The 25,708-nt window shown below is 42.5% G+C and overlaps 1 protein-coding gene and 1 long non-coding RNA gene across 2 annotated transcripts; one reads left to right on the top strand and one right to left on the bottom strand.

Annotated features, from left to right (window-relative positions):
• Positions 1-6,575: 6,575 nt before the first annotated feature.
• Positions 6,576-7,242, bottom strand: LOC128778056 (uncharacterized). Its single transcript, XR_008423419.1, has 2 exons — positions 6,995-7,242; positions 6,576-6,826 (listed from the first exon to the last, which is right to left on the bottom strand). It is a non-coding gene; the product is annotated as an uncharacterized LOC128778056 (long non-coding RNA).
• Positions 7,243-7,306: 64 nt separating this feature from the next.
• ZNF329 (zinc finger protein 329) lies at positions 7,307-20,728 on the top strand. Its single transcript, XM_019438663.2, has 2 exons — positions 7,307-7,366; positions 18,356-20,728. The coding sequence occupies exon 2, from the start codon at positions 18,364-18,366 to the stop codon at positions 19,987-19,989; it is 1,626 nt and encodes a 541-aa protein (XP_019294208.2). The 5' UTR covers positions 7,307-7,366; positions 18,356-18,363; the 3' UTR covers positions 19,990-20,728.
• The last annotated feature ends 4,980 nt before the right edge of the window (positions 20,729-25,708 follow it).

The raw sequence follows: 25,708 nt of genomic DNA, 5'->3' as shown, positions 1-25,708 counted from the left end.
GCTCCATCTATAGAATATGTGACTCTTGATATTAGGGTTGGGAGTTTGAGCACTACATTGTGTGTAGAGTTTAGTTGTTTTTTTTTATTTTATTTTTTTTAACGTTTATTTATTTTTGAGACAGAGAGAGACAGAGCATGAACAGGGGAGGGGCAGAGAGAGGGAGACACAGAATCTGAAGCGGGCTCCAGGCTCTGAGCAGTCAGCACAGAGCCCGACGCAGGGCTCGAACTCATGGACCATGAGATCATGAGCTGAGCTGAAGTCGGACGCTTAACCGACCCAGCCACCCAGGCGCCCCTGTAGAGTTTAGTCTTAAAGAAAGTGAATGACAGGGGCTCCTGGGTGGCTCAGTCAGTTGAGCATCTGACTTCAGCTCAGGTCATGATCTCACAGTTCGCGGGTTCGAGCCCCAAGTCGGGTTCTGTGCTGACAGCTTGCTCAGAGCCTGGAGCCTTGGATTCACAGAGCTTTGGATTCTGTGTCTTCTTCTCTCCCTGCCCCTCCCCCATTCACACTTTGTCTCTCAAAAATAAATAAATGTACAAAAACTTTTTAAAAAGTGAATGACATAAACAAATTAAAAAACAGTGTCATATTGTTGAAAACCAACCCCCATGCTTTGGAGCCACAATATAATGCAAAGATAGAGTTTGGGATAAAGAGAAACAATAGCTTTATTGCTTTTCCAGGCAGAGAAGGTTACAGCAGGCAATGACCTTCAAAAAGCTACAAGCCTGTCTGGAGGAAGGGGTTGGGGATTCATAGGGAAATAGATGTTTTTGACAAGAATTGTGTGTTTGCTGCTAGCCTTCTTTGTCCGACTGAGACACCCAGGTGCCCCTATTTATTTATTTATTTATTTATTTATTTATAAATGTTTATTTATTTATTTTTGAATGAGAGAGTGAAGGCAGGGGGAGGGGCAGAGAGGAGAGAGAGAGAATCCCAAGTAGGCTCCAACGCTTAACCACCTGAGCCACCCAGGTGCCCAGAAAAAGGTTACTTTAAAAGCAAGCTTTGTGGGCGCCTGAGTGGCTCAGTCAGTTAAGCATCCAATTTTGGCCCAGGTCATGATCTCTCAGTTCCTGAGTTCGAGCCCTGCATCGAGCTCTGCACTAACAGATCAGACCATGGAGCCTGCTTTGGATTCTGTGTCTCTCTCTGACCCTGTGCCACTCATGCTCTGTCTCTCTCTCTCTCAAAAATAAATAAACATAAAGAAAAATTTTTTAAATAAAATAAAATCGAGCTTTGCTGAAGCATGAGTGCAGCCATTTTGAATTTTGTTCAGCTTTATGCGTTTAAGTAATTTTGATAATGGATAAAACACAAACAAAAACAAGACCCAACTGTATACTATCTTCAAGATTCCCATTTTAATACAATGATATAGGTAGGTTAAAGGTAAAAATACAGGAAAAAAATATATGGCAAACACCAATCAAAAGAAAGTTGGAGTGACTATGCTGTTATTAAAGTAGACTTTTTTTTTTGTTTATATATTTTTTTTAATTTTTTTTTTTAACATTTATTTTTATTTTTGAGACAGAGAGAGACAGAGCATGAACGGGAGAGGGTCAGAGAGAGAGGGAGACACAGAATCTGAAACAGGCTCCAGGCTCTGAGCTGTCAGCACAGAGTCCAACGCGGGGCTCGAACTCACGGACCGTGAGATCATGACCTGAGCCGAAGTTGGCCGCTTAACCGACTGAGCCACCCAGGCGCCCCTAGACTTTTTTTTTTTTAAGTTTATTTACCTATTTTGACAGACAGAGACAACGTGAGTGGGGGAGGGGCAGAGAGAGAGAGAGAGAGAGAGAATCCTAAGCAGGCTCCGTGCTGCCAGCGCAGAGCCTGATTTGGTGCTCCAACCCAGGAAGGTGAAAGATCATGACCTGAGCCGAAACCAAGAGTCTGATACTTAAGCAACTAAGCCACCCAAGTGCCCCAGACAAAGTAGATTTCAGAGCAAAGAAAATAGCCAAAGATTAGAAAGGACATAAATTAAAGATAAAAGTTCAAATTTATGAAGAAGACATAATTCATCTAAATGTGCATGCGCCTGACAATAGAACTCCAAAATAAACGAGGCAAAAACTGGTAGAATTAAAGAAAAACTAGATCCATAATTATAGTGGGAGACTTTAATACTCCTCTCTCCGTAATTAATAGAACAAGTTGGGTAGCTCAGTCAGTTGAGCGTCTGACTCATTTAATTTCGGCTTAGGTCATGATCTCACGGTTCATGGGATCAGGCCCCTTGTCTGGCTCTGTGCTGGCAGTGTGGAGCCTGCTTGGGATTCTCTCTCACCCTCTCTTTGCCCCTCCCTGCCTCTCAAAATAAATAAATAAACATTAAAAAAAAAAAGAGAACAAGTAGTTGGAGATTTATGAAAATATAGAAGACTCAAATAACACTATGAACAAACTTCACTAGTTTGTGATTTGCCCCATCATAAACCACATTTCTGACCCATTTTCCCATACTTAAAAAATTATTTTAAGTGGGCTCTACGCCTAACGTGGGGCTTGAATTCATGATCCCAAGATCAAGAGTCGCATGCTCTACCCACTGAGCCAGCCATGCGCCCCTTCCTATACTCTTTTTTTACAAAAACTGAATCACAATACTGCTTAATATAATCTTTTGCTCACTATATGGTGAACTTATTTGTATATGAATAATTATAGGATTGTTGTGGGACCCTTGAGCATGAAGGTCAAGAAAGAATTCTTAAGACGTTTTCCAGGTCAAGTTATTTAAGTTTATTTAAGTCACACAGGGACAGGACCTGTGGGCAGAAAGAGCTGCACTTTTGCTATATGAAACTGGTGTTATATGCTTTTAGTGCTGAAGGTGTGGGGATGTGCAGGGAGTATTAGGTCATAAATGTCTTCTTTGAATTTCCACTTGTAAAACTACTTTTGCAAGATTTCTCTGGTACTTATCATTCAGCTGGATATTAACTATCAGTGAGATGTTCAGGCAGTCGTGAATCTCTTTAAGAAGAAGAGAAAACTTTGCACCCTCAGCAACCTTAAAGATTTAAGGGTCAAGATTATTCAGGGGGTCATGATGTGGGGAACAAAGGCGGAAGGAAATGGTAGATAAAGTAAATTTCCTTATAACCCATTGACAAATACTTGAGTCAGGCACAGTATAACATTTCTCCTGGAACCCCACTTCAAATTACATTAATTGGATTGAATAAAAATGGCATGATCAAACTATTAAAAAAAAAAAAAAGAATGTAGCAACCAGTACTTATTTGACCTTTGTTGGAACTATGCAGGCTATATAGTTCAGCCTTCTGGGCTAAAGGTGAACATTTTTCTGCTTCTATCCCTTTTCAGGACTAGAGCTTTCTTCCTATCTTTTTTTTTTTTTTTTTAAATTTTAGGTTTATTTATTTTTGAGAGAGAGAGAGAGAGAGAGAGAGAGAGAGAGAGAGAGAGAGAGAGACTTACACAATGCATGAGTAGGGGAGGGGCAGAGAGAGAGAGGGAGACACAGAATCCGAAGCAGGCTCCAGGCTCTGAGCTGTCAGCACAGAGCTAGACTTGGGCCTCAACTCACGAACTGTGAGATCATCACCTGAGCCGAAGTTGGACACTTAACCAACTGAGCCGCCCAGGTGCCCCTTCCTAAATTTTTATCTTAGAAATAATTTTAATCTTACAGATGTTAAAAAGCAAAATTCAGCCAAGTAAATTTGAACTCTGGGGGATGAAGATGGCCCATATAACAGATTACGTTTTCGGTACAGACTAGGAAATTTGTGACAACAGGTTAAGACTATACTTCTGAGGGAGATTGAGAGTGCAGTTAGTTTAGAATGTATTAAATCCGGATTTGATTGCTAGGCCTAAGTAACACCATTTTGGGCCTGTGGTTTTATATTTTTAAGATTTTATTTTATTTTTCATATGAAATTTATTGTCAAATTGGTTTCCATACAACACCCAGTGCTCCTTCCAACGGGTGCTCTCCTCAATGCCCATCACCCACCCCCCTCTCCCTCCCACTCCCCATCAACCCTCAGTTTATTCTCAGCTTTTTAAAAAAATTTTTACTTTTTATTTTTTAAAATTTACATCCAAATTGGTTAGCATATAGTGAAACAATGATTTCAGGAGTAGATTCCTTAATGCCCCTTACCCATTTAGCCCATCCCCCCTCCCACAACCCCTCCAGCAACACTCCAGTTTGTTCTCCATATTTATGAGTCTCTTCTGTTTTGTCCCCCTCCCTGTTTTTATATTATTTTTGTTTCCCCTCCCTTATGTTCATCTATTTTGTATCTTAAAGTCCTCATATGAGTGAAGTCATATGATTTTTGTCTTTGACTAATTTCACTTAGCATAATACCCTCCAGTTCCATCCACGTAGTTGCAAATGGCAAGATTTCATTCTTTTTGTTTCCCGAGTAATACTCCATTGCATATATATACCAAATTTTCTTTATCCATTCATCCGTCAAGGGACATTTGGGCTCTTTCCATACTTTGGCTATTGTTGATAGTGCTGCTATAAACATGGGAGTACATGTGTCCCTTCAAAACAGCACACCTGTATCCCATGGATAAATGCCTAGAAGTGCAATTGCTGGGTCGTAGGGTAGTTCTATTTTTAGTTTTTTGAGGAACCTCCATACTGTTTGTCTGGAGTGGCTGCACCAGCTTGCATTGCCACCAACAATGCAAAAGAGACCCTCTTTCTCCGCATCCTTGCCAACATCTGGTGTTGCCTGAGTTGTTAATGTTAGCCATTCTGACAGGCGTAAGGTGGTGTCTCATTGTGGTTTTGATTTGTATTTCCCTGATGATGAGTGATGTTGAGCATTTTTTCATGTGTCGGTTGGCCATCTGGATGTCTTCCTTGGAGAAGTGTCTATTCATGTCTTTTGCCCATTTCTTCACCGGATTATTTGTTTTTTTGGGTGTTGAGTTTGACAAGTTCTTTGTAGATTTTGGATACTAACCGTTTATCTGCTATGTCATTTGCAAATATCTTTTCCCATTCTGTCGGTTGCCTTTTAGTTTTGCTGATTGTTTCCTTTGCTGTGTTAAGATTTTATTTTTAAGTAATCTCTACACATAATATGGGGCTCAAACTCACAAACTTGAGATCAAGAGTCTCATGCTCCACCTACTGAGTCAGCCAGACACTTGTATGGTTTTCTTTTTAACACGGAAAAGTTGTAAAAATAGTAGACTTCCTGTAGACCTTTCACTAGCTTTCCCTAATGTTAACATTGTAGGTAACCATGATATATTTATCAAAGCTAGGAAATTACCAGTGTGCCTGGCTGGTGCTAATCGAAAAAGCATGCGACTCTTGATCTTGGGGGTTCGAGCCCTACGTTGGATGTAGAGATTACTCAGAAATTAAAAAAGAATTTTTTTAACCTAGGAAATTACCATTGGTTCAATGCTACTGACTGAAGTACAGACTTTATTTGAATTTTTCCCCCCAATGTCTATTTTTGTTTCAGGATCCCACTTATTTGTGGTGCATTTATTTGTGGTGTCTCCTTAGTCTTCTCCAGTCTGTGACAATTCCTCAGTCTTTCCTTGTCTTTCATGACCTCAATACTTTTGCAGAATACTGCTCGGTTATTTTCTATAATGTCTCTCAGTTTGGGTTTGTCTGGTGTTCTCATGATTAGATTGAGATGGTGCATCTTTGACAAGAATTCCACGAAGGTCATGGTTAAGGTGATGCCTGCCAGGTTTCTCCACTGTCAAGTTACTGTTTTTCCCTTCATAATTAAATAACAGGGGTGCCTGGGTGGTTCAATTTGTTAAGTGTGGGACTCTTGATTTTATTTAGCTCAGGTTAGTCTGCACACTGGGCACAGAGCCTGCGTGAGATTCTCCGATTTCCTCTCCCACTGCCCCCCCCACCCCCTACTGATGTCCTCTCTCTCTCTCTCTCTCAAAAAAAAATTAGTTAATTAAAAATTAAAAAAAATAAACATATTGTGGGAGATTCTAGGAGAATCATCTCATTCTTTCCCAGGCTGTGTTGGAAGATGCCAACCTAGTACTTTGGGCCTCAAACCCTACATGGGCTACTCTGGGGGTCCTACCATCCACTCCCAATGTTAATGCTAGATGGTGGGAGTAGGAATATTTATTTTTTTGCATATATCCGAATGGTTATTGGAATTTACACACATATATACATAAGACTGAGAATGTGTATCTTTTTTCAAGCATATTGTCTATTACTAATTATAACTTACATATTTTTTCTATAATGCATACACTGATTTTTAGTATTCATATTCTATATAAAATCCTTACTTAGCTTTCCTATTAATTCAAAATTGTGCGGGTACCTGGATGGCTCAGTCCGTTAAGTGTCTGAGTCTTGATTTACCCTCAGGTCATGATCTCATGGTTCAAGAGACAGCCCGGAATGGGGCTCTGCACTGACAGCATGGAGCCTGCTTGGGATTCACTCCCTCTCTCTGCCATTCCCATACTTACTCTCTCTCTTCAAATAAATAAACATTAAAAATTGTGTAGCTTATTTTGATTAAGTAAATAATAATACTGTCAATGAATAATAAGTGTACTTAATCTGAATTTTATTTTTATTTATTTAAAGTTTATTTATTTATTTTGAGAGAGAGAGAGAGAGAGAAAGCATGAGTCAAGGAGGAGGAGAGAGGGAGAGAGAGAGAGAATCCCAAGCAGGCTCCTCGCTGCCAGCTGCAGGGCTGGAACCCAGGAACCATGAGATCATGATGCAAGGCGAAATCCAATACTTAATCCACTGAGCCACTCAGGCGCTCCTGAATTTTAACAGATTTTTCTGAAAAAAAAAAAAAAAAATATATATATATATATATATATATATATATATATATATATATATAAAGAGACTTATTTTACTCAAAATTATAAAATACGCAGTAAGTAAAAATAAGGCTGTATACAATAATAATGGCGTCAGATTAAAACCACAGGAGAAAAAAATTACCCACGAGTCCATATTGATATCAATAAATAGGTGAATAAATAATTGGAGACGACAGGACAGCTCTTCCGGACAACTTTCTCCGACGACCCGCGCCGGTGGGGGTCAGGGCTGAGTGAGGCACAGGCGCACGACCCGCCGGCTGAGTCCTGACCCCAGCCCTCCCACGGACGTCGCGGAGGGTCTACAGCTCTGCGCAGCCACCAGAACAGCGGAAGTCCCGAAACTGCCGCGCCACTGCCCGGGGCGGGGCGGGGCGGGGCGGGGCGGGGCCGCGGAGCCTCCTGGGGCGCACACATCCGGGTCTTGGCGCGCGCACGCGCACCCGCCCCAAACATGGCCGCCGCCTCGGGCCCGGCCGCCCGCCTGCGGGAGGTGAGTGCCGCCGCGCCCCTCGGCTTCTCGGTTCTTCACTTTCCCTCCGGACAGTGATGTGGGGGGCGGGGGGTATGTGGAGGCGGGGTGGGGTCAACCGGATGTCGGTGTGGTGTGTCCGGTGCGTCCGCGGGAGGTTTTCACGGGTGGAGCGGGTGCGTCCGGCTCGTAGGGGCGCGGGTCGGCCCGGGGCATGGCTGCCCTAGCGACTAAAGACGCAAATCCGCCGCTGGTGTGGACGTTCCCCGGTGGGGGTGGACGCCCCCGGCGGGTGAAGACGTCTCAACTCTTTCCTTCGCGTTGCTCAGGGTATCTGCGCTCGTATCCGGCTGGTCCTTCCCCAGGGAACGTTTGCCCCGGCCTGCAGGGTGTCCTGGCCCGGCCGCTGGGGCGAACCCCTAGTCGACCGCTCATCTGCCGGATAGTAGGTAGATCCGCGTCGGTGGGTCTCAGGCCAAAGTGGCCGCCTTGCGCCGGTAGACTGTGCCATTTCTCACGGAGTCCCGCAGGTGTCACCACGTACCTGTTTTTTTTTTTTTTTTCCGCTCCACCTACCTCCTACCTGCAAGTCAGATCTTGCCACTCTCAGGGCCGCGTTGTTCCACCTGTTTAGGGGCCGTTTCACTTTCCTCTTCCTTGGTTTCGTGGTTCATTTTTTTTTAACTCCTCTAACCCCCAGTAGTTCCTTTTTTTTTTTAAATCCCTCTAACCCCCCAAAAGTTTTTGTACATACAGAGAAGTTGAAATACTTTTGCGACCTCATACCGACCCGTTAACATCTGATGTATATTTGCTGTATCCGTATATTTTCCTCTGTCCATCCTTTCAGCCATTCATTAATCTTTTTGGGGCGCAAAGTAAGTTGCAGATAGTACAGTGTTTCCCCCTCAATGTTTTCCTCTCAAACACTACATTACTGCTTTTTTAAGTTTTTGAGGCAAAATTGACTTACAGTGAGATGGTGAAATGCATAGATCTTCATTGTACCACTGCATAGTTTTGACAAATATACCCAAACTTTTATCAGAATTACCATGACCACAGAAAGGTCTGTTATCCTTTGCCAATTAAAAAAAAAAGTTGGGGGGCGCCTGGGTGGCTCAGTCGGTTAAGCGGCTGACTTCGGCTCAGGTCATGATCTCACCGTCTGTGAGTTCGAGCCCCGCATCGGGCTCTGTGCTGACAGCTCAGAGCCCGGAGCCCGTTTCAGATTCTGTGTCTCCCTCTCTCTCTGCCCCTCCCCTGTTCATGCTTTGTCTCTCTCTGTCTCAAAAATAAATAAACGTTAAAAAAAAAAATAAATAAAAAATCTTTATTAAAAAAAAAAAAGTTGGTTGTTAGGGACTTGAGCTTGTAAAAATATGTGTTGAATACCAAGCCTTTGTTTTCTTTCTTTCTCCCCCTGCCACCCCCAGCAGAACTTTCCTCCATTCTATTGCTTGTTTCTCTCTTCACACCCAATTTTTTTATTTTTAAAAGTTGCACACAGAGAAGTGGCAGGAATAGTTCAATTAAGACTTGTAAAACTATCCAGATTCTCAAGTTATTAATACTTTGTCACATTAGCTTTTCTTTTCTCCCTGCCTCAAACATGTGCACACACTGTTTTTATATTTTACACACACACACACACACACACACACACACACCCCTCCCAAGAGAGTAAAAGGTTTATTACTCACATAATAAGACTTTCTTGGGAGAGTAGGGCAGATTTCCCCAGGTAATCCAAAAATAGCTTGAGAGCAGGAAAAGGAGACTGGCTGGGCTTTAACTGTGATTAGAGAGTGGAATTGGGATGAGGCTGGCCTAGCTTTTGTTGGGGCTTGCATGGTGTGAGCACCCTGCTAACACCAAGGAGAAAGTACACAGGCTTTCTAGTTAGCTTACCTACATGTGGGGCAGTAGGGGGGGACAGGGGAGGCTTGAAAAATGCTAGCAGTCATCATCAAAATGGAGTCACACTTTGTCACAGTTGGCATTAGGATAGAGTTGAAGTTGGTGGGAAACTATTTTTGTTAAAGAATACATCACTTAAACAAGTAAAGTAAACATTATCATGGGTGGTCCAAAGAGATTGGGGGGAACCATGTGGATGGGGTTGGACAGCTGAGGTCTGCCACAATTTGATGTCAGACATCCAGGCATCAAGCCTAGGTGGAACCCTTTGCAGGGTTGTAGAGACTGGGGATAAAGCCCTTCAGACGTCAGTGCCTTGGAATAGATTTCTATACAAGCTTGGCACATCCATATAAAACTGTTACTTCTCTTGTGAAATCTTAAGGTATCAGAAGCATTCCAATGGGATCTAGACAAGTGGTTCTGACCCCAGCAGACTCATCACCTTTTTTTTTTTTTTTTTAAGACAGCTTTATTGAGTAACGCCTGGGTGGCTCAGTCAGTTAAGCTTCCGATTTCACCTCAGGTCATGATCCAGAGCTCTGGTCAGACTGCCCTGACAGCTCAGAGCCTGGAGCCTGCTTCAGATTCTGTGTCTCCCTTTCTCTACCCATCCCCTGCTCACGCTCTGTCTCTCTCTCAAAAATAAATATGAAATTAAAAATTCTAAAGACAGCTTAATTGAGATATAAATCACAGCTTTATTGGTATATACAATTAACCCTTTAAGGTATACGATTTAGTGTTTCTTAGTATATTCACTATATTGTGCATCCATCACCACTATCAAGTTAAAATATTTTTATTATCCCCCAATAGAAAACCTCTGCCCCCTCCCCCCAAAGAAAAAGGAAAAGAAAACCTGTGCCAATTAGCAGCCACTCCTCATCTCTTTTATCCCTTTGAGCCCTAGGCAATCATTAATCTTTTTGTCTCTATGCATTTGCCTATTCTAAACTGTTCATAAATGGCCATACAATATATAGTCCTTTTTGGGGGGGCTTCTTTGACTTCGCATAATGTTTTCAAGGTTCATCCTTGTAGCAGCATCTATCAGTACCTAGTTCATTTTTATGTATAAGTAATGTCCCATTGTATGGATACACCTCATTTGTTTCCGTTCATTAGTAGATGAACATTTGAGTTGCTTCCACTTTTTGGATATTAGGAATAACACTTCTGTAAACATTCATGTATACTTTTGTGGGGGTGGATGTATTTTTTTATTTTCTTGGATAACTGCATTAGGAGTGGGACTGATCATATCCATTCTACTGGGCATGAAGTGGATTCTCACTGTGGTATTGATACGCATTTCCCTGATAGTTAATGATGTTGAACATCTTTTTCATTGTGCTTATTTGTCCATTTGTATATCTTTGGAGAACTATCAGTTCAGATCCTTTGCCCATTTATTAAGTGGGTTATTCATCTTTTAATTATTGGGTTGAAAGGGTTATTTATTTATTCCAGATATCTGTGCCCTATCATATATATGATTTGCAAATATCTTAACCTATTCTGTGTTATTTTTTTTTAAGTTTATTTATTTATTTTGGGAGAGAAACAGAGAGGGAGGGAGGAGCAGAGAGAAAGGGAGAGAGAGAGAATCCCAAGTAGGCTCCGTACTGTCAGTGCAGAGCCTGATGCAGGGCTTGACCTCATGACTTGTGAGATCGCGACCTGTGCCAAGATCAAAATTTGGACACTTTATTAATAACTTAATAATTATCAAATTTATTAAGCATACATTGACTTATTACAGGTTTATTGAGATATAATTCCCATACATAAATTCGTCCAAAGTGCACAATTCAGTGGCTTTCAGTATGTTTACAAAGCTGAGCAACCATCACTGCTATGTAATTCCAAATGTTTTCATCAGGCCAACAAGAAACCCCATGCTCTTTCTCCTAGCACCTAGCAACCACTAATTGACTTTCTGTCTATATAGAATTACCTGTTCTGGACATTTCATATAAATATGATCATACGATGTATAGTCTTTTGTGTCTGAGTTCTTTCACTGAGGATAATGTTTTTAAGGTTTATCCATGTTGTTGAAGCATTCATTTATCAGTACCGCATTCCTTCTTATGGCTGAAGAATGTTCCGTTGTGTGAGTTTCCATATTTTGTTTAGCCATTCTTCAGTTGATGGACATTTTATTTGAGTTTCAACTTTTTGTTTATTATGAATAGAGCTGCTGTGAACTTGCAATTCACATACAAGTTATGTTTGGATGTATGTTTGCATTTGTCTTGAGTAGATAGGTAGGAGTAGGTTTCTGGGTAACATAACTCTCTGTTTAACTTTTTGAGAAGCTGTCAGACTGTTATCCTAAGCAGCTGCACCATTTTAATTCCCACCAACTGGAAACTGGGTTCCAGTTTCTCCACATCCTCACAACACATGTTATTGTCCGTTTTTTATATTGGCAACACTTGTGAGTATGAAGTGGCATCTCACTGTGGTTTTGATTAGAATTTCCCTAATGACAATGATGTCGATCATCTTTTCACGTGCTTGTTGGCCGTCTGGGTGTCTTCTTTGGAGAAATGTCTATTCAGATCCTTTGCCTGTTTTTAAAAATTAAATATTTATTTTTGAGAAAGAGAGGGAGAGTGAGGGGCAGAGAGAGAGAGAGAGAGAGAGAGAGAGAGAGATTGATTCCAAAGCAGGCTCTCAGCTGTCAGCGCAAAGCCTGACACAGGGTTTGAACTCACGAACCATGAGATTATGACCAGAATTGAAGTTGGACGCTTAACCAGCTGAGCCACCCAGGTGCCCCTATCTTTTGCCTATTTTTAAAATTTGGATTGTTTTGCTTTTGAGTTGTAAGACTTTAATATCTTCTGTATACAAATCATTTATTAGATGTATGCTTTGTAAGTATTCTTTCCCATTTGGTGGGTTGTCATTTCACTTTCTTAAGGGTGAATAACTCTTATTTCAATAAAGGAAGCATCTATTATAGATTAAATGGATGTTCCCTTTACTCCTTAAGGCCTATTTTCCATATTCCCAGAACAGTCATGATCACAGCTTTGGTAGGTATCTTGCCAGGGCATTTTAATATTTTTACTTCCAGAATTTTTGTATGTCTAAAAAATTTCCCCAAGTGGTATCATGGTGTATATGTCTGACTTAGTTCTTTTTTTTTTTTTTTTTTTTAAATTTTTTTTTTTCAACGTTTTTTATTTATTTTTGGGACAGAGAGAGACAGAGCATGAACGGGGGAGGGGCAGAGAGAGAGGGAGACACAGAATCAGAAACAGGCTCCAGGCTCCGAGCCATCAGCCCAGAGCCCGACGCGGGGCTCGAACTCACGGACCGCTAGATCATGACCTGGCTGAAGTCGGACGCTTAACCCACTGCGCCACCCAGGCGCCCCTGACTTAGTTCTTTTAAATACACACATTCATCCTTCCCCTACAGACCTCTAGGAAGGTGCTTTCCATCTTGTCTTCACAGGACATCCAAGGCCACCCAGGCCCCAGTGTACTCAGAGGGTCTAGTATGGGAAACATGCAGTATGGTGGCAAGGCAGCCTCAGGAGGCCTGTTCCTGTAGGTGAAGAACTCATAATGACCAGGAGTGACATCTGGGACATGGCCCTCTTGAGCAGCTAGCTCCTCCACATCACTATTGAATCCTGTGGATGTAGCAGGTTTCTAGGGTCTTGGTCTTAGCTTTAAAGTAAACTATTCTGGGGGCACCTGGGTGGCTCAGTCGGTTAAGTGTCCGACTTCGGCTCAGGTCATGATCTCGCGGTTCATGAGTTCAAGCCCCGCATCAGGCGCTCTGTGCTGATGGCTCAGAGCCTGGAGCCTGTTTCAGATTCTGTGTCTCCCTCTCTCTCTGACCCTCCCCCCTTCATACTCTGTATCTCTCCATCTCAAAAATAAATAAACGTTAAAAAAAATAAAAAAAAATAAATAAATAAAGTAAACTATTCTGATGTTTTATTATTAGGTGTGATATTTACCTTGGTTCCTTATATCCTTAATTGTTAAGAATTTTCATCAGGAATTGGAGTTTTCCTTAAAGTACTTTCAGAATTTATTAATATAGGTTAAAGGGGTCTACTTTTTTTTTTTTTTTTTTTTTTTTTTAAGTAGTCCAGTGTGGAGCCCAATGCAGGGACTGAACCCATGACCCCAAGATCAAGACCTGAGCTGAGATTGAGTCAGTCGCTTAACCAGCTGAGCCACTCAGGCACACCAAAGGGGTCTACCACTTTAATTGAGAGCATTTTGATCATGAATCTGGGTGAGATTTCCACAAATTACTTTCTTAATTTATTGAGATAGGGTGTAGAGGACTTCTACTTTTATCTGAAAATATGGGGAATTGTATCAATTGACATTCTAATGTATCCCAGTCCTTGCATTCCTAGGATAAATCCAAGTTGCCGTTTTGGTAACTTTCTACTGTTTCTTAGTTAAATCCCCTTCTCATGACTGATAATGCTTATATGTGCTTTTTTTTTTTTTAATGTATATTTATTTTTGAGAGAGAGAGCGCGAGGAGGAGAGGGGCAGAGAGAGAGGGAGACATAAAATCTGAAGGAGGCTCCAGGCTCTGAGCTGTTAGCACAGAGCCCAACACGGAGCTCGAACCCACAAACCACGAGATCGTGACCTGAGTCAAAGTCGGACGCTCAACCGACTGAGCAACCCAGGCGCCCCTTGTGTGACTTTTTTTTTTATGATCACTCTCACCAAAGTGTGTCTGTTTTGTCAGGCTTTTCAAATAACAGACTGGCGGCATTTCAAATAAGAACATAGGGCTGGAACTCACAAACCGCGAGATCATGACCTGAGCTAAAGTTGGACACTTAACCAACTAAACCACCCAGGTGCCCCACCAACTTTTTTTTTTTTTTTTTTTTTTTAAGTTTATTTTGAGAGAGGGAGAGAGAGAAAATCCCAAGCAGGCTCTGTGCTGTCAGCCTGATGCAGGGCTTGATCCCACAAACTGTGAGACCGTGACCTGAGCCAAAACCAAGAGTGGGACGCTCAACCAACTGAGCTGTGCAGGCACCCCACAAGGCCGACACTTTCTGAGGAACTGTTAGCTGCATCCTCATTTGCCACATGTTTTGAGATACACCAGTTCCATTGTTTAGTTTGGTGCTAGGTGTTTCCTAATTTGTTGAGATTTCTCTTTAATCTGTGAATTACTGAGAAATAGGTTTTCATTTTTCCAAAAAAAATAGAGGTTTGTTTTACTTACTGTTTTTCTTTCTTTTTTTAAGTTTCTTACTTATTTTGAGAGAGAGAGAGAGAGAAAGAAAGAAAACATGAGTGGGGGAGGGGCAGAGAGAGTGGGAGAGACAGAGAATCCCAAGCAGGCTCTGCTCTGTCAGCACGGAGCCTGATGCTGTGCTGGAACTCATGAACTGTGAGATCATGACCTGAGCCAAAATCACGAGTTGGATGCTTAACCCACTGAGCCACTTAGCCACTCCACTTACTGTTTTTCTTATGTTTGGTTTTCTTTCTGCTACTCGTTTTTAACATGACCACATTTGTAGTCAAGAGGCTATGGTCCGTGTCATACTGTGGTGTGGCTTTGGTTGAACTTGTTCTTTGGCCTGGTATTGTCAGTGTTAGCAAATGTTCCACCTGCACCTGGAAAGCATTTGTTAGGCTCTGATTATTGACTCATGGCTCTTCATCCAGTTGTTATTGCTGCATTTTATATGATACTGGTGCATATAATATGGTCATTGCTAGATTTGATTTATATATTTTTTGAAGTTTATTTATTTTGAGAGCACATAAGTATGAGTGGGGAAGGGGCAGAGAGAGAGAGAGAGAGAGAGAGAGAGGGAGGGAGAGAGAGATATGGGGGGAGAATCCCAAACAGGCTCTGTGCTGTCAGCCTGGAGCCTAACCTGGGGCTTGAACCCATGAACCATGAGTTCATGACCTGAGTCAAAATCAAGAGTTGGATGCTTAACTGAATGAGCCATCCAGGAGCCCCTGGATTTGATTTAAATCCATGTTCATCATTTCCTTTTCTTTGCATTTCTTCCTTCTGGGTTTTGTTTTGGTTTTGTTTGTTTGTTTGTTTTTGTTTTTTTGTGAGTTTTTTTGGTGAAGAAAACAACTTTTTCTAATTCTTCTGGCTAATGTCCTTGGAGATAAATTTTTTTTGTTTTTCTGAAGCTCTCTTTGTCTTACCCTTACTTTTTTTTTTTTTTTAAATGTTTATTTTTGAGAAAGAGAAAGAGCATGAGTTGGGGGGGAGCAGAGAGAGAGAAGCAGGCTCCAGAACCTGACATGGGGTGCAAACTCATGGACTGTGACCTGAGCCGAAGTCATACGCTTAACTGACTGAGCCACCCAGATGCCCCTTCTCACCCTCACTCTTGATTAATAGTGTATCTGAGAGGTTTTCCCCCTCAGCACTTTTTTTTTTCCAGAGCAGAAAAAGATGGGTTTATGAAAGCACAGGGACAGGGTCCGTGGGTGGAAAGAGCTGCCTCTCCCTCAGCACTTTTGAAGTAGGCTTCCATTACTTTCAGGTTTCTATTTTTCTCTTAAGTGGTCTGTCACGATACTTTTTACTCCTTCACCAGTGTTCTCTCTTCTTTCTGCTGGTCTTTAAGACTATCTTCTTAGGTATAGATTGCTCTCTATTTATGCTTGAGACTCTATGTTTTTTGAGTCTGAGATGCCTACAAGTGGAATTGCTGGGTAGTGGAATATGCCCATTTTATATTTGGATGGTTGCTGCATATGGTTTTTATTCTCACAGCTTGTTTTATTTTTACTCATATGAAAAGTGCATATTTTGTGGGGGTTTTTTAAAAATTTTTTTTAGAGAGAGTGAACATGTGAATGAGGACGGGGCAGAGAGAGAAGGAGAGAGACTTTTTTTTTTTTTTAGGAGAGAGACATTCTTAAACAGTCTCCTTGCTGAGTCCCACAACCCTGAGATCATGACCTGAGCCGAAATCAAGAGTCAGATGTGTAACTGAGTCACTCAGGCACCCCTACATATTTTGTGTTCTTAAAGTTGCAATTTATAATTGTCTCAGTGATGGTGAGAATGAGCAGATACTCCTGTGTTCAGGATATTTGAATTTTCTCTCCATGAAGTGCCTTTTTGTATCTCCTTCCCCCCTTTTTTTGTTCTGTTCTGTAAGAATTCTTTATAGATCTTGGGCATTATTCCTTTGCCTCTTTTGTATTTTATAATATTGTTTCTCCATTTGCCACTTGTGTTTTGACTCTTACTGTGTTTTTGTTGGTGTGGAAATTTCAAACGTTGATACCACATTTGTTCATCTTTATCTGTATGGTTTTCCTTTTTTTTTTTTTAGGTTTATTTATGATGGGGGGGGGCGCCATAAAGAGAGAGGGAGGGAGAACGAATATGAGCTGAGGAGGGGCAGAGAGAGAGGGAGAGAGAGAAGCCCAAGCAGGCTGTCAGGGCACAGAATCGAACACAGGGTTTGGACTCATGAACTGTACAATCATGACCTGAGCAGAAATCGAGTTAGATGCTTCACTGACTGAGCCACCCAGGTGCCCCGGTTTTTTGCTTGTTGATCATGAAGGTGTCCTACATGATTTAAACTTTGATATTACGTTGGGATCTTCTCCATTTAGAATATTTAAAAAAATATTTCTTTCTGAGGTAAGGATCTTATTTCATTTTGCTTACAAAAAATGAGGAGTCATTTGTCTTGATATCATGCAAAGGGTTGGGAGGGTGGTTAGAGGACAATCAGTAATGGTGGAGACACTGGTAGCCACTTACAGAATGGCATCCATTTCCCATGTCAGAGCTAGACTCAGACATGACCTAGTTCTCACAATAACGGTGAGGGGTGGTCATTCACAGCTCCAGGACTTTCAGAACTTCCAGGTCATGGAGTGAAAGCAGAACTCGACCACAAAGCCGGGATGAAAACTGCTCATTCAGCACTGTCATAAGCACATTGTGAAGTCGGGGCTTTGAAAATGTGTCCTGATTGTTGATATGGGTAGTGGGTGGTAGAATAAGCACACAGTAGCCAAGGTGGTGTTCCAGTGAGCAGTGACACCTGGCCTCTCATCTCCCACATCTCACTTTCATTCTTTTGGTAATATTTATCTCCATTACCCTTCTTCCTGCTTCTTCTCTAGGAAGATGAAATGCCGTATGGCTCTTTTAACCTGTTCTTGCCTCCATCCCTGAAGTCTCACTTTACCTTCCCCTTATACAGATATTAATTTGAAAAAGTAAAAATACACAGCGCAGAATGTAAATTGGTGCAACCACTGTGGAAAACAGTGGGGGAGCTTCCTCGAAAAAATTAAAAATAAAATACCATATTATCTAGTAATTCCACTCCTGGGTATTTACCCCCCAAAAGAAAATAAAACACTAATTCAAAAAGATATATGCCCCCCTGTTTATTGCAGCATTATTTACAATAGCCAAAATATGGAAGCAACCCAAGTGTCTATCAATAGATGAATGGATAAAGATTGTGCTATGTACATATGATGGAATATTACTCAGTCATAAAAAAGTGAGATTTTGCCATTTGCAACAACACGGATGGATCTAGAGGCTATTATGCTAAGTGAAATAAGTCAAGCAGAGAAAGACATACCATATGATTTCATTTATATGGGGAATCAAAACAACCCAAATGAACAAACATATAAAAAGTCGAATCAAACTGAGATCAGACTGATGGTTGCCAGAAGGGAGGGATGTGGGGATGGGCAAAATGGTGAAGGGGAGTGTGAGGTATAGGCTTTTAGTTACGGAGTGAACAAGTCATGGGATTAAAGGTACAGTACAGGGAATATAGTCGATGGTATTGGAATGGTGTTATATGGTAACAGATGGTAGCCACTTGTACTGAGCATAGCATAACCTGTAGACTTGTCAAGTCACTGTGTTGTACATCTGAAACCAATGTAACATAGTGTGTCATCTTTATTTCAATAAAAAAATAAGCCGGGCAAAATTAATAACAAAATAAAAATATGAGTTCACATACCTGGCCTGTCATCATTTTTTATTCCCTTTCAGATATAACTTTATGTACTTAAGTCTTTTTCATTCTTTACTTTTCAGCCTGGGAAATGAGATTGAAAATGACACCTCAGAATATTCCTGAGGAAGAACTATCCTGTGACGTGGAAATGGAAGGATTTGCAAGAGAGGGTTCCCATCTTTCCATTCTAGGTAATAATCGGGACTGTAAGAACTGGGAGGGACATTTGAGGCAGTCAGCTTTAACTCAGGAGAAACCAGGGACTCAGGAAATAATTTGTGAATATTCTGGACTTGGGGAGTGTTTGAGTGCAAGTTCAGACCTTCTGCCATCTAAGAGAGTTCCTACAAATGGTTTTCATATACGTGACTCAGATGTTAAAAGTTTGGATTGCGACCCAGCTTTACACAGTTGTGCAAAAAATTATGTAGCTAAGAGAACTAGTGACAGTGATGCTTGTGGAAGAGCCTTCGACCATTCTGGCGAGGTTTTTCAACTTGGAAGAGATCAAACAAGAGAGAAACCCTATAAATACCCTGAAAGTGTTAAATCTTTCAATCATTTTACTCCTCTTGGTGAACCAAAAGTACGGAAAAAGGGGAAGAAACTGTATGAAGGTAAGGATTTGGGGGACATCTTTACCCTGAGTTCATCTCTTAATGAAAACAGGAGGAGTCACCTTGGAGAGAAACTGTATAAATGCAGTGAATGTGGCAAATGCTTCAAACGGAACTCTTCTCTTGTTTTGCATCACCGAACTCACACTGGAGAGAAACCTTATACCTGTACTGAATGTGGAAAATCATTCTCCAAAAACTACAACCTGATTGTGCATCAAAGAATCCATACAGGAGAGAAGCCCTATAAATGCAATAAATGTGGGAAAGCCTTCAGTGACGGGTCAGCTCTCACACAACACCAGAGAATTCACACTGGGGAAAAACCTTATGAGTGTCTAGAATGTGGGAAAACCTTCAACCGAAATTCATCACTGATTTTGCATCAAAGAACTCATACAGGGGAAAAACCATATAGATGTAATGAGTGTGGGAAACCTTTCACTGACATCTCCCACCTCACCGTGCATCTCAGAATCCACACTGGGGAGAAGCCCTATGAATGTAGCAAATGCGGAAAGGCTTTCCGGGATGGCTCATACCTTACCCAGCATGAGAGGACTCACACTGGAGAGAAGCCCTTTGAATGTGTGGAGTGCGGGAAGTCCTTCAACCGAAACTCTCACCTCATTGTGCATCAAAAAATTCACTCTGGGGAGAAACCCTATGAATGTAAAGAGTGTGGGAAAACTTTCATTGAGAGTGCTTACCTCATCAGGCACCAGAGGATTCATACTGGTGAGAAGCCCTATGGCTGTAACCAGTGTCAGAAACTTTTCAGGAACATTGCTGGCCTCATCCGGCACCAGAGGACTCATACTGGTGAGAAGCCCTACGAGTGTAATCAGTGTGGTAAAGCTTTCAGGGACAGTTCCTGTCTGACCAAGCACCAGAGAATTCACACAAAGGAGACCCCATACCAGTGTCCTGAATGTGGAAAGTCCTTCAAGCAGAACTCTCACTTGGCGGTACATCAGAGACTCCACAGCAGGGAGGGTCCCAGCCAGTGTCCTCAGTGTGGGAAAACGTTCAGAAGGAGCTCGTCCCTCATCCGACATCAGAGAAAACACTCTGGAGAGCAGCCCATGGAAACATAATGATTGTGGGCCACATTCATCTACTGACTGGCTCTCAAGAAGCTGTGTGAAGGAGGAATGTCTTCAGAGGTGACTTTTCCCTGTCAGACAATAATGTTTTAAGCTATTCAGTGAACTGATGAATGTGAGGCGTTCCTTAGCCATACTATCAAATCTATACATTGAGGAACTCCTGGAGAAAATACAGGGTAGTAGTAAATGTAGAAGAGGCTTCAGGAATGATGCAGCTAGTACCAAACATAGTAGCACACACACTGGAATAAAATCTGTGGATGTCAAGAAGGTACTCTGAAGATGCGTCAGAGTGCTTAAACAAGAAAGAACCTATGGATGTGTTCAGTGTGTAATCAGTCTGTGGAATACTTTAATGAGGAACATCTGCCCCGTACATAAGCAAACTTTTATTAGGATCAAGCGTAAGTAGTGGCAGGAGCTCTTACCGTCTACTCTGTATCAACAAAGACATCCTGGTGGTAGACCCCACAACACTCCACCCCACGGCAACCACAGAATCACAGTTAGATTTTGCTGTTTGTACGTATTTCTATGTTACAGCCTTGTCAGATGTGCAGGATTTATTTCAGAAGGGGCAAGTAGGTGAGGACGTTGCTTGTGAATGAACAATGAAATTCTCCCTTTTAATACTGGAGCGGGCTTGTACTGAGATGGAAAGGGTTGCTGCTGAGAAATGTGATGCGTTGCTTTAGTTGTGGAAATAAAAATAGAACGAGTTCTTACATTTCTGTTATCACTCCCCATTGTTCATCTAGTACACTACTAATTTGTTCCATGCAGTCATGCCGAACCATGATTATAAAGGTTTTGTTACCATGTTGAAAATGCTTATAATATGGAAGGCAACAACAACAATAAAAAAAACATAAAATAGAAGGCTTGCTGTTACTACAGCCATGTAAAGATATGTGCACATACGGATGTAGATTGGAAATTTGTCATAGAGAAATAAACATGGCTTTCTTTTTTTCAACGTTTTTTTTATTTATTTTTGGGACAGAGAGAGACAGAGCATGAACGGGAGAGGGGCAGAGAGAGAGGGAGACACAGAATCGGAAACAGGCTCCAGGCTCTGAGCCATCAGCCCAGAGCCTGACGCAGGGCTCGAACTCACAGACCGCGAGATCGTGACCTGGCTGAAGTCGGACGCTTAACCGACTGCGCCACCCAGGCGCCCCAAACATGGCTTTCTTAGGGGCCTCCATTCATGTCTGATTTTTTCTATAGTAAAATATACATTGTTGCTATAATATTTTGATAAGGAATAAAAAGAGAAAGCCAAAAGGCAAATTTTGGGTTTCTTTGGACTTTTTTTTTTTTTTTTTTTTTTTTAATGAAAAGGGGCTAGTTCAGCGTCACAGGGCAGCTATAAGTATGGATGAAAGGCATCCAGGAAGAAGTTTCTCTCAAGTCAGGGCATCCCATGACCCAAGGCATAAGAATAATTTCCTTTTTTGGAGACCTGGAGGTGAGGAGAGAACAGGGCTGAGAAAATAGGGAGTGGGAGGCTGTTGAGAGGTCTAGGATGATCTGGGAACATCCCTCCTGAGGAAATACAGTGCTGGCCAGGGGAGAGCTGCCCAGGCTGGTTGGCAGGTCTGCAGAGCCCTGGGGGTGGCTCCCCTTGAGAGTCACTGAGTGAAGGCTGTGAGATAATAAGTTTACGTTGTTTTAAGCTGCTGAGTTTGGGGTAATCTGTTACGGAAACAATAGAAAACTAACACGCATTATAGAAAATACTTGCCTGCCCTTTCCCTCTCTTCCTTGCGCTCCTTTCTGATACTCCAGCAGGGCCATTGCCAATTTACACCACTCTTTCTTACAAGTTAGGAAAAGAGCCCCGTTGGGGCAGTGGGGGAGGAAGACGCTTGCTTCAGAGCTATTACAACTGGGTGCTGGGCTGCATCTGTGGCAGGGCTAAGCGCCAAGACCGTGAGGCTCAGAGACTGAGGAGCCTGGTGCATCACCCCTTACAAGCCCTGCCTGACTCCTGGACAGTATGACTAGGTTTAACCATATGTCCAGACCCAAGACCTCCCCCATCCTCCCACAGGCTGGGTTGCAATTCTTCCTTAACAAACAATCAGGAACTCCTGTTGGAAGGCTAAATTATGGCCTCCCAAATGTGTCTACATCCTAATCCGTGGGGCCTTTGATTGTTAGTGTAGATGCAAAGGGAATTTGAGGGAGTGATGAAGATCTTAAGATGTGGAGATGATGCTGGGTTATCTGGTGGGGGCGGTGTCATCACAGGGTCCTCAATAGGTCAAAGTCAGAGGAGAGGTGATGATGGAGCCAGAAGTTAGACCAATGCATTTGAAGATGGGAGAGATGTCATGAGCCAAGGAATGGGGACCCTCCTAGAACCTGGCAGAGGCAGGGAAACTGGTTCTCCCTCCACAGCCTCCAGAAGACCCCAGCCCTGCTGACACCTTGTGAACCCAGTGAAAGTGATTTTTGGACTTAAGGCTTCCAGAACTGTAAGAGAGTATATGTGTGTATTTTTAAGGCACAAAGCTTGTGTTAACTTGCTACAGCAGCCATAGGAAATTAACACACTCCCATTCTAGTTCTTACAGACCTTTAACCTTCCCAGCTCCTGTTTGGTGAGGTATTCAATGTGTGTTTCTTTCTCAGCAAGTTAATAAACACAACTTGAAAAACAAAATCCTCTGCTGGTCTCTGTCTGCTTTGAGAGTAGGTACGGCCTACTCAGCCAGGTGCCGCTTGGGAATCCACACAGCCCTTATTGCCAGAGCTAGTCTAGTAAATTAAGTCCTATTAATGAACAGCCATTAGTGAAAGGAAATTTCAGAAAAATTAAGGAAGAGATGCCCTTTACCTCTACTTAACACCTCCCACACCCTAGGTTGGGTGAGAGGAACACACCTTTCAGCATCCTGGAAGAAGTCTATAGCCTAAGAATGTGTGTGGAAGGTCCAGATGTGCTGTCTAATCCCATATGAGACAGGATGTTCATGATGGTTGCCACCGTATTTCTAGTTTCATTAATCCGCAGCCCTCTTTGTATTCATCAATGTGTAATATCTCAAAGAAAAGAAAGGGGGCCTGGAATTTTATAGAGTCAGATAAAGAACGGAGTCATCCATGAGTCTTACGGGAGACATGAGGAAGGATCGAGTAACTGAGGAAGAGTGGAGCCCCTGTCTTCCTGGGTCTTATCTTGGAATATGTGAGAGCAAGTTGGTCCTTTGTGTGGTTAGCCATTTCTTGGAACAGAGGGGTGAGGGAATTTCTCCAGGAGAACAGATCTCAAATAAAATTCAACTTCTCTTAATCCTCAGGCTGCAATAACAAACTACCATAGACTGAATGGCTTAAATAACAAACACTTCTTTCTCACAGTTCTGGATACTGGGAAGCACACAGCCAAGGCACCGGCAGGTTTGGTGTCTAGTGAGAACCTGCCTCCTTGTTCACAGATTGGTTGTCTTCTCACTGTCCTTATGTAGTAGAAAGGGTGAGGGAGCTCTCAGGGGTCTCTTTTATAAAGGCATTAATCCTTTTCATGTGGGCTCTACCCTCAGATCTAATCACCCCCAAAGGCCACCACCTCCAAGTACCATTATTTGGGGCTTAGGAGTTCAGCATAGATTTGGGCAAGACACATTCAGTCTCTAACATGTAGGTTTTCATTTCTCTTGGATAAATACCTAGGAGCGCAATTGCTGGGTCATGTGGTAAGTCTGTGTTGAACTTTGTACGAAACTGCAAAGTTCTTTCCAAAGTGGTGGTACCATTTTGCTCTCCCAACAGCAACAAAGGAGATTTCCTGTTGATCTACATCCTTGCCACCACTTGTAATGTCCATTTTTTTTTTTTTCTTTTTGTCATTCTGAATTTCAACCTTAAAGCAGTACTTCTAATGGTTTCTTGTATGAGTCAGCTTAAGGTAAGTTATGCTACAGTAACAAGCGACAGCAAAAGTTTTTGGGGCTCCTAACGCCAGTGTTCTACTTCATTTTGTCTTCGCTTGGCCAGGGAGCAGCCTCTCTGGGGCATTGCTGGCCTCCTGGCAGAGGGAAGGGAGGACCAGTGGATCCATCCAGAGGCTCTGAAAGCTTCTGCTCAGAAATAGCACCTGCACTTCCACTCACCTTTTCTTGTCAAAGCAAGTCCACAACAAGCCTGAAATCACTGGGACAGGGATAGATAATCCTCACTGGGGGAGAGGAAGCAAGTACCTTCAACCATAATCAGGTTATCTCCTTTGTCTTCCATCATTTCTTTGGTCTGGCAATGGTTTTTTTGCTTTTGTTTTTTAAGTTCATTTTGAGAGAGGGGGAGAGAGAGAGAGAGAGAGAGAGAGAGAGAGAGAGAGAGAGTCCCAAACAAGCTCCACGCTGTCTGTGGGGCTCGAACTCACGAACCATGAGATGACCTGAGCCAAAATCGAGTGAGACGTTTAACCCACTGAGCCACCCAGGTGCCTTGGCCTGGCAGTGTTTTAATTGACAGCTTCTGTCACCTCCCTAGCCCCTTCTCTGATACCCACCTTGGTCACACTGTTCCAGTTTCAAGGCCTCCCTGCGATTCCTCAAATGCCAGTCATGTTATCTCAGGACCTCTGAAATCACTTTCTGCTGTGGGATCCTCTCCCCCCAATACATTTGGGCTCACTTCCTCACTTGCAATTCATTATACATCACCTTTTCAGTGAGCCCTTTCCTGATTTCTCTATTTAAAATTGCAACGGTCCCTGCCCAACACACATTCCCCATCCTGTTTCCTTGCTTTATTGATACATGATGCATTGTATGTGTTTATCTCCCCTACTGGACTGTACACATCTTGTTTCTGCTGTATCCTGGCCCTTAGAATCGTGCAGCAAGTGCCCAAGAAATGTTTGTTGAACTAAGATGGAGGTGAACCAGTGCTAGTGAACAGTGGGCACCCATATCTTGAGTGCATATCTTTGTTGTTTTCTGATTCTAACAATTCTACTCAGAATGTACAGAAAAATGTGAGATTAAGAAATTGCGTCCAGAATCTCTCATGTCGTTGGCAATCATTTTAATACATTGGAATATGTCTTCCAGTTCATTTAAATCGGCAAACATTTGATGAGTATCTCAGATGTTGGCACGTTGATCCCCTGCGGAGTATAGTTGGGAATACAACGGTGTGTCCAGCCTCATGGAGCAGTCCAGCTAGAAAGCAAGATGGCCGTTTATTTATCAAACAATCGTGAAAACATCAATGTGAGCTGTAATAGGGAAAAGAACGAAAATAATAGCAGGAAGCTGTAAGAGGAGGAGAGACTAACCTGGGGGTAGGGAAGGAAGACTGCTGCACACAGGGACTGGTACGGTACGTGATGATGCAGGAGGGGATGTGGGGCATCAGAGAGAAAGAGATGAGGAGAGCGGGCAGGGTGAGGTAGGCCAGAGCCTTGTAGACTTCTCATTATGTTAGGTGAGCACTAGGGATGGTGGCCAAAGAAGCAATTGATTGTGGGAAAAACAAAGGAGGCAGCCAGATGAAGAAATGGCCTAGGAGGGAGGAGGGAAGCCAGGGTGGGTGATGTTACGGACCAAGAGAGAACAGATTTAGGGAGGAGAGACTCCACCCATCGAATACCAGGGAGGGGCAATAAAGCCATAGGTGGAAACCCTTCATGGGCAATGGTTAGAGAAATGGATTCACTGGAGAAGAGGTGGGTATGGGGTGCAAGGCTGCCTTT

This window comes from Panthera pardus, unplaced genomic scaffold (assembly GCF_024362965.1).
Source record: "Panthera pardus isolate Hobbes unplaced genomic scaffold, ASM2436296v1 HiC_scaffold_18, whole genome shotgun sequence".
In the NCBI taxonomy this organism is placed as follows: domain Eukaryota; kingdom Metazoa; phylum Chordata; class Mammalia; order Carnivora; family Felidae; genus Panthera; species Panthera pardus.
This window is presented reverse-complemented; position numbering and strand designations above follow the sequence as displayed.

Coding starts and splice junctions, on each gene's coding strand:
- ZNF329 (XM_019438663.2), top strand. CDS start 18,364: ATGAGATTGAAAATGACACCTCAGAATATTCCTGAGGAAGAACTATCC.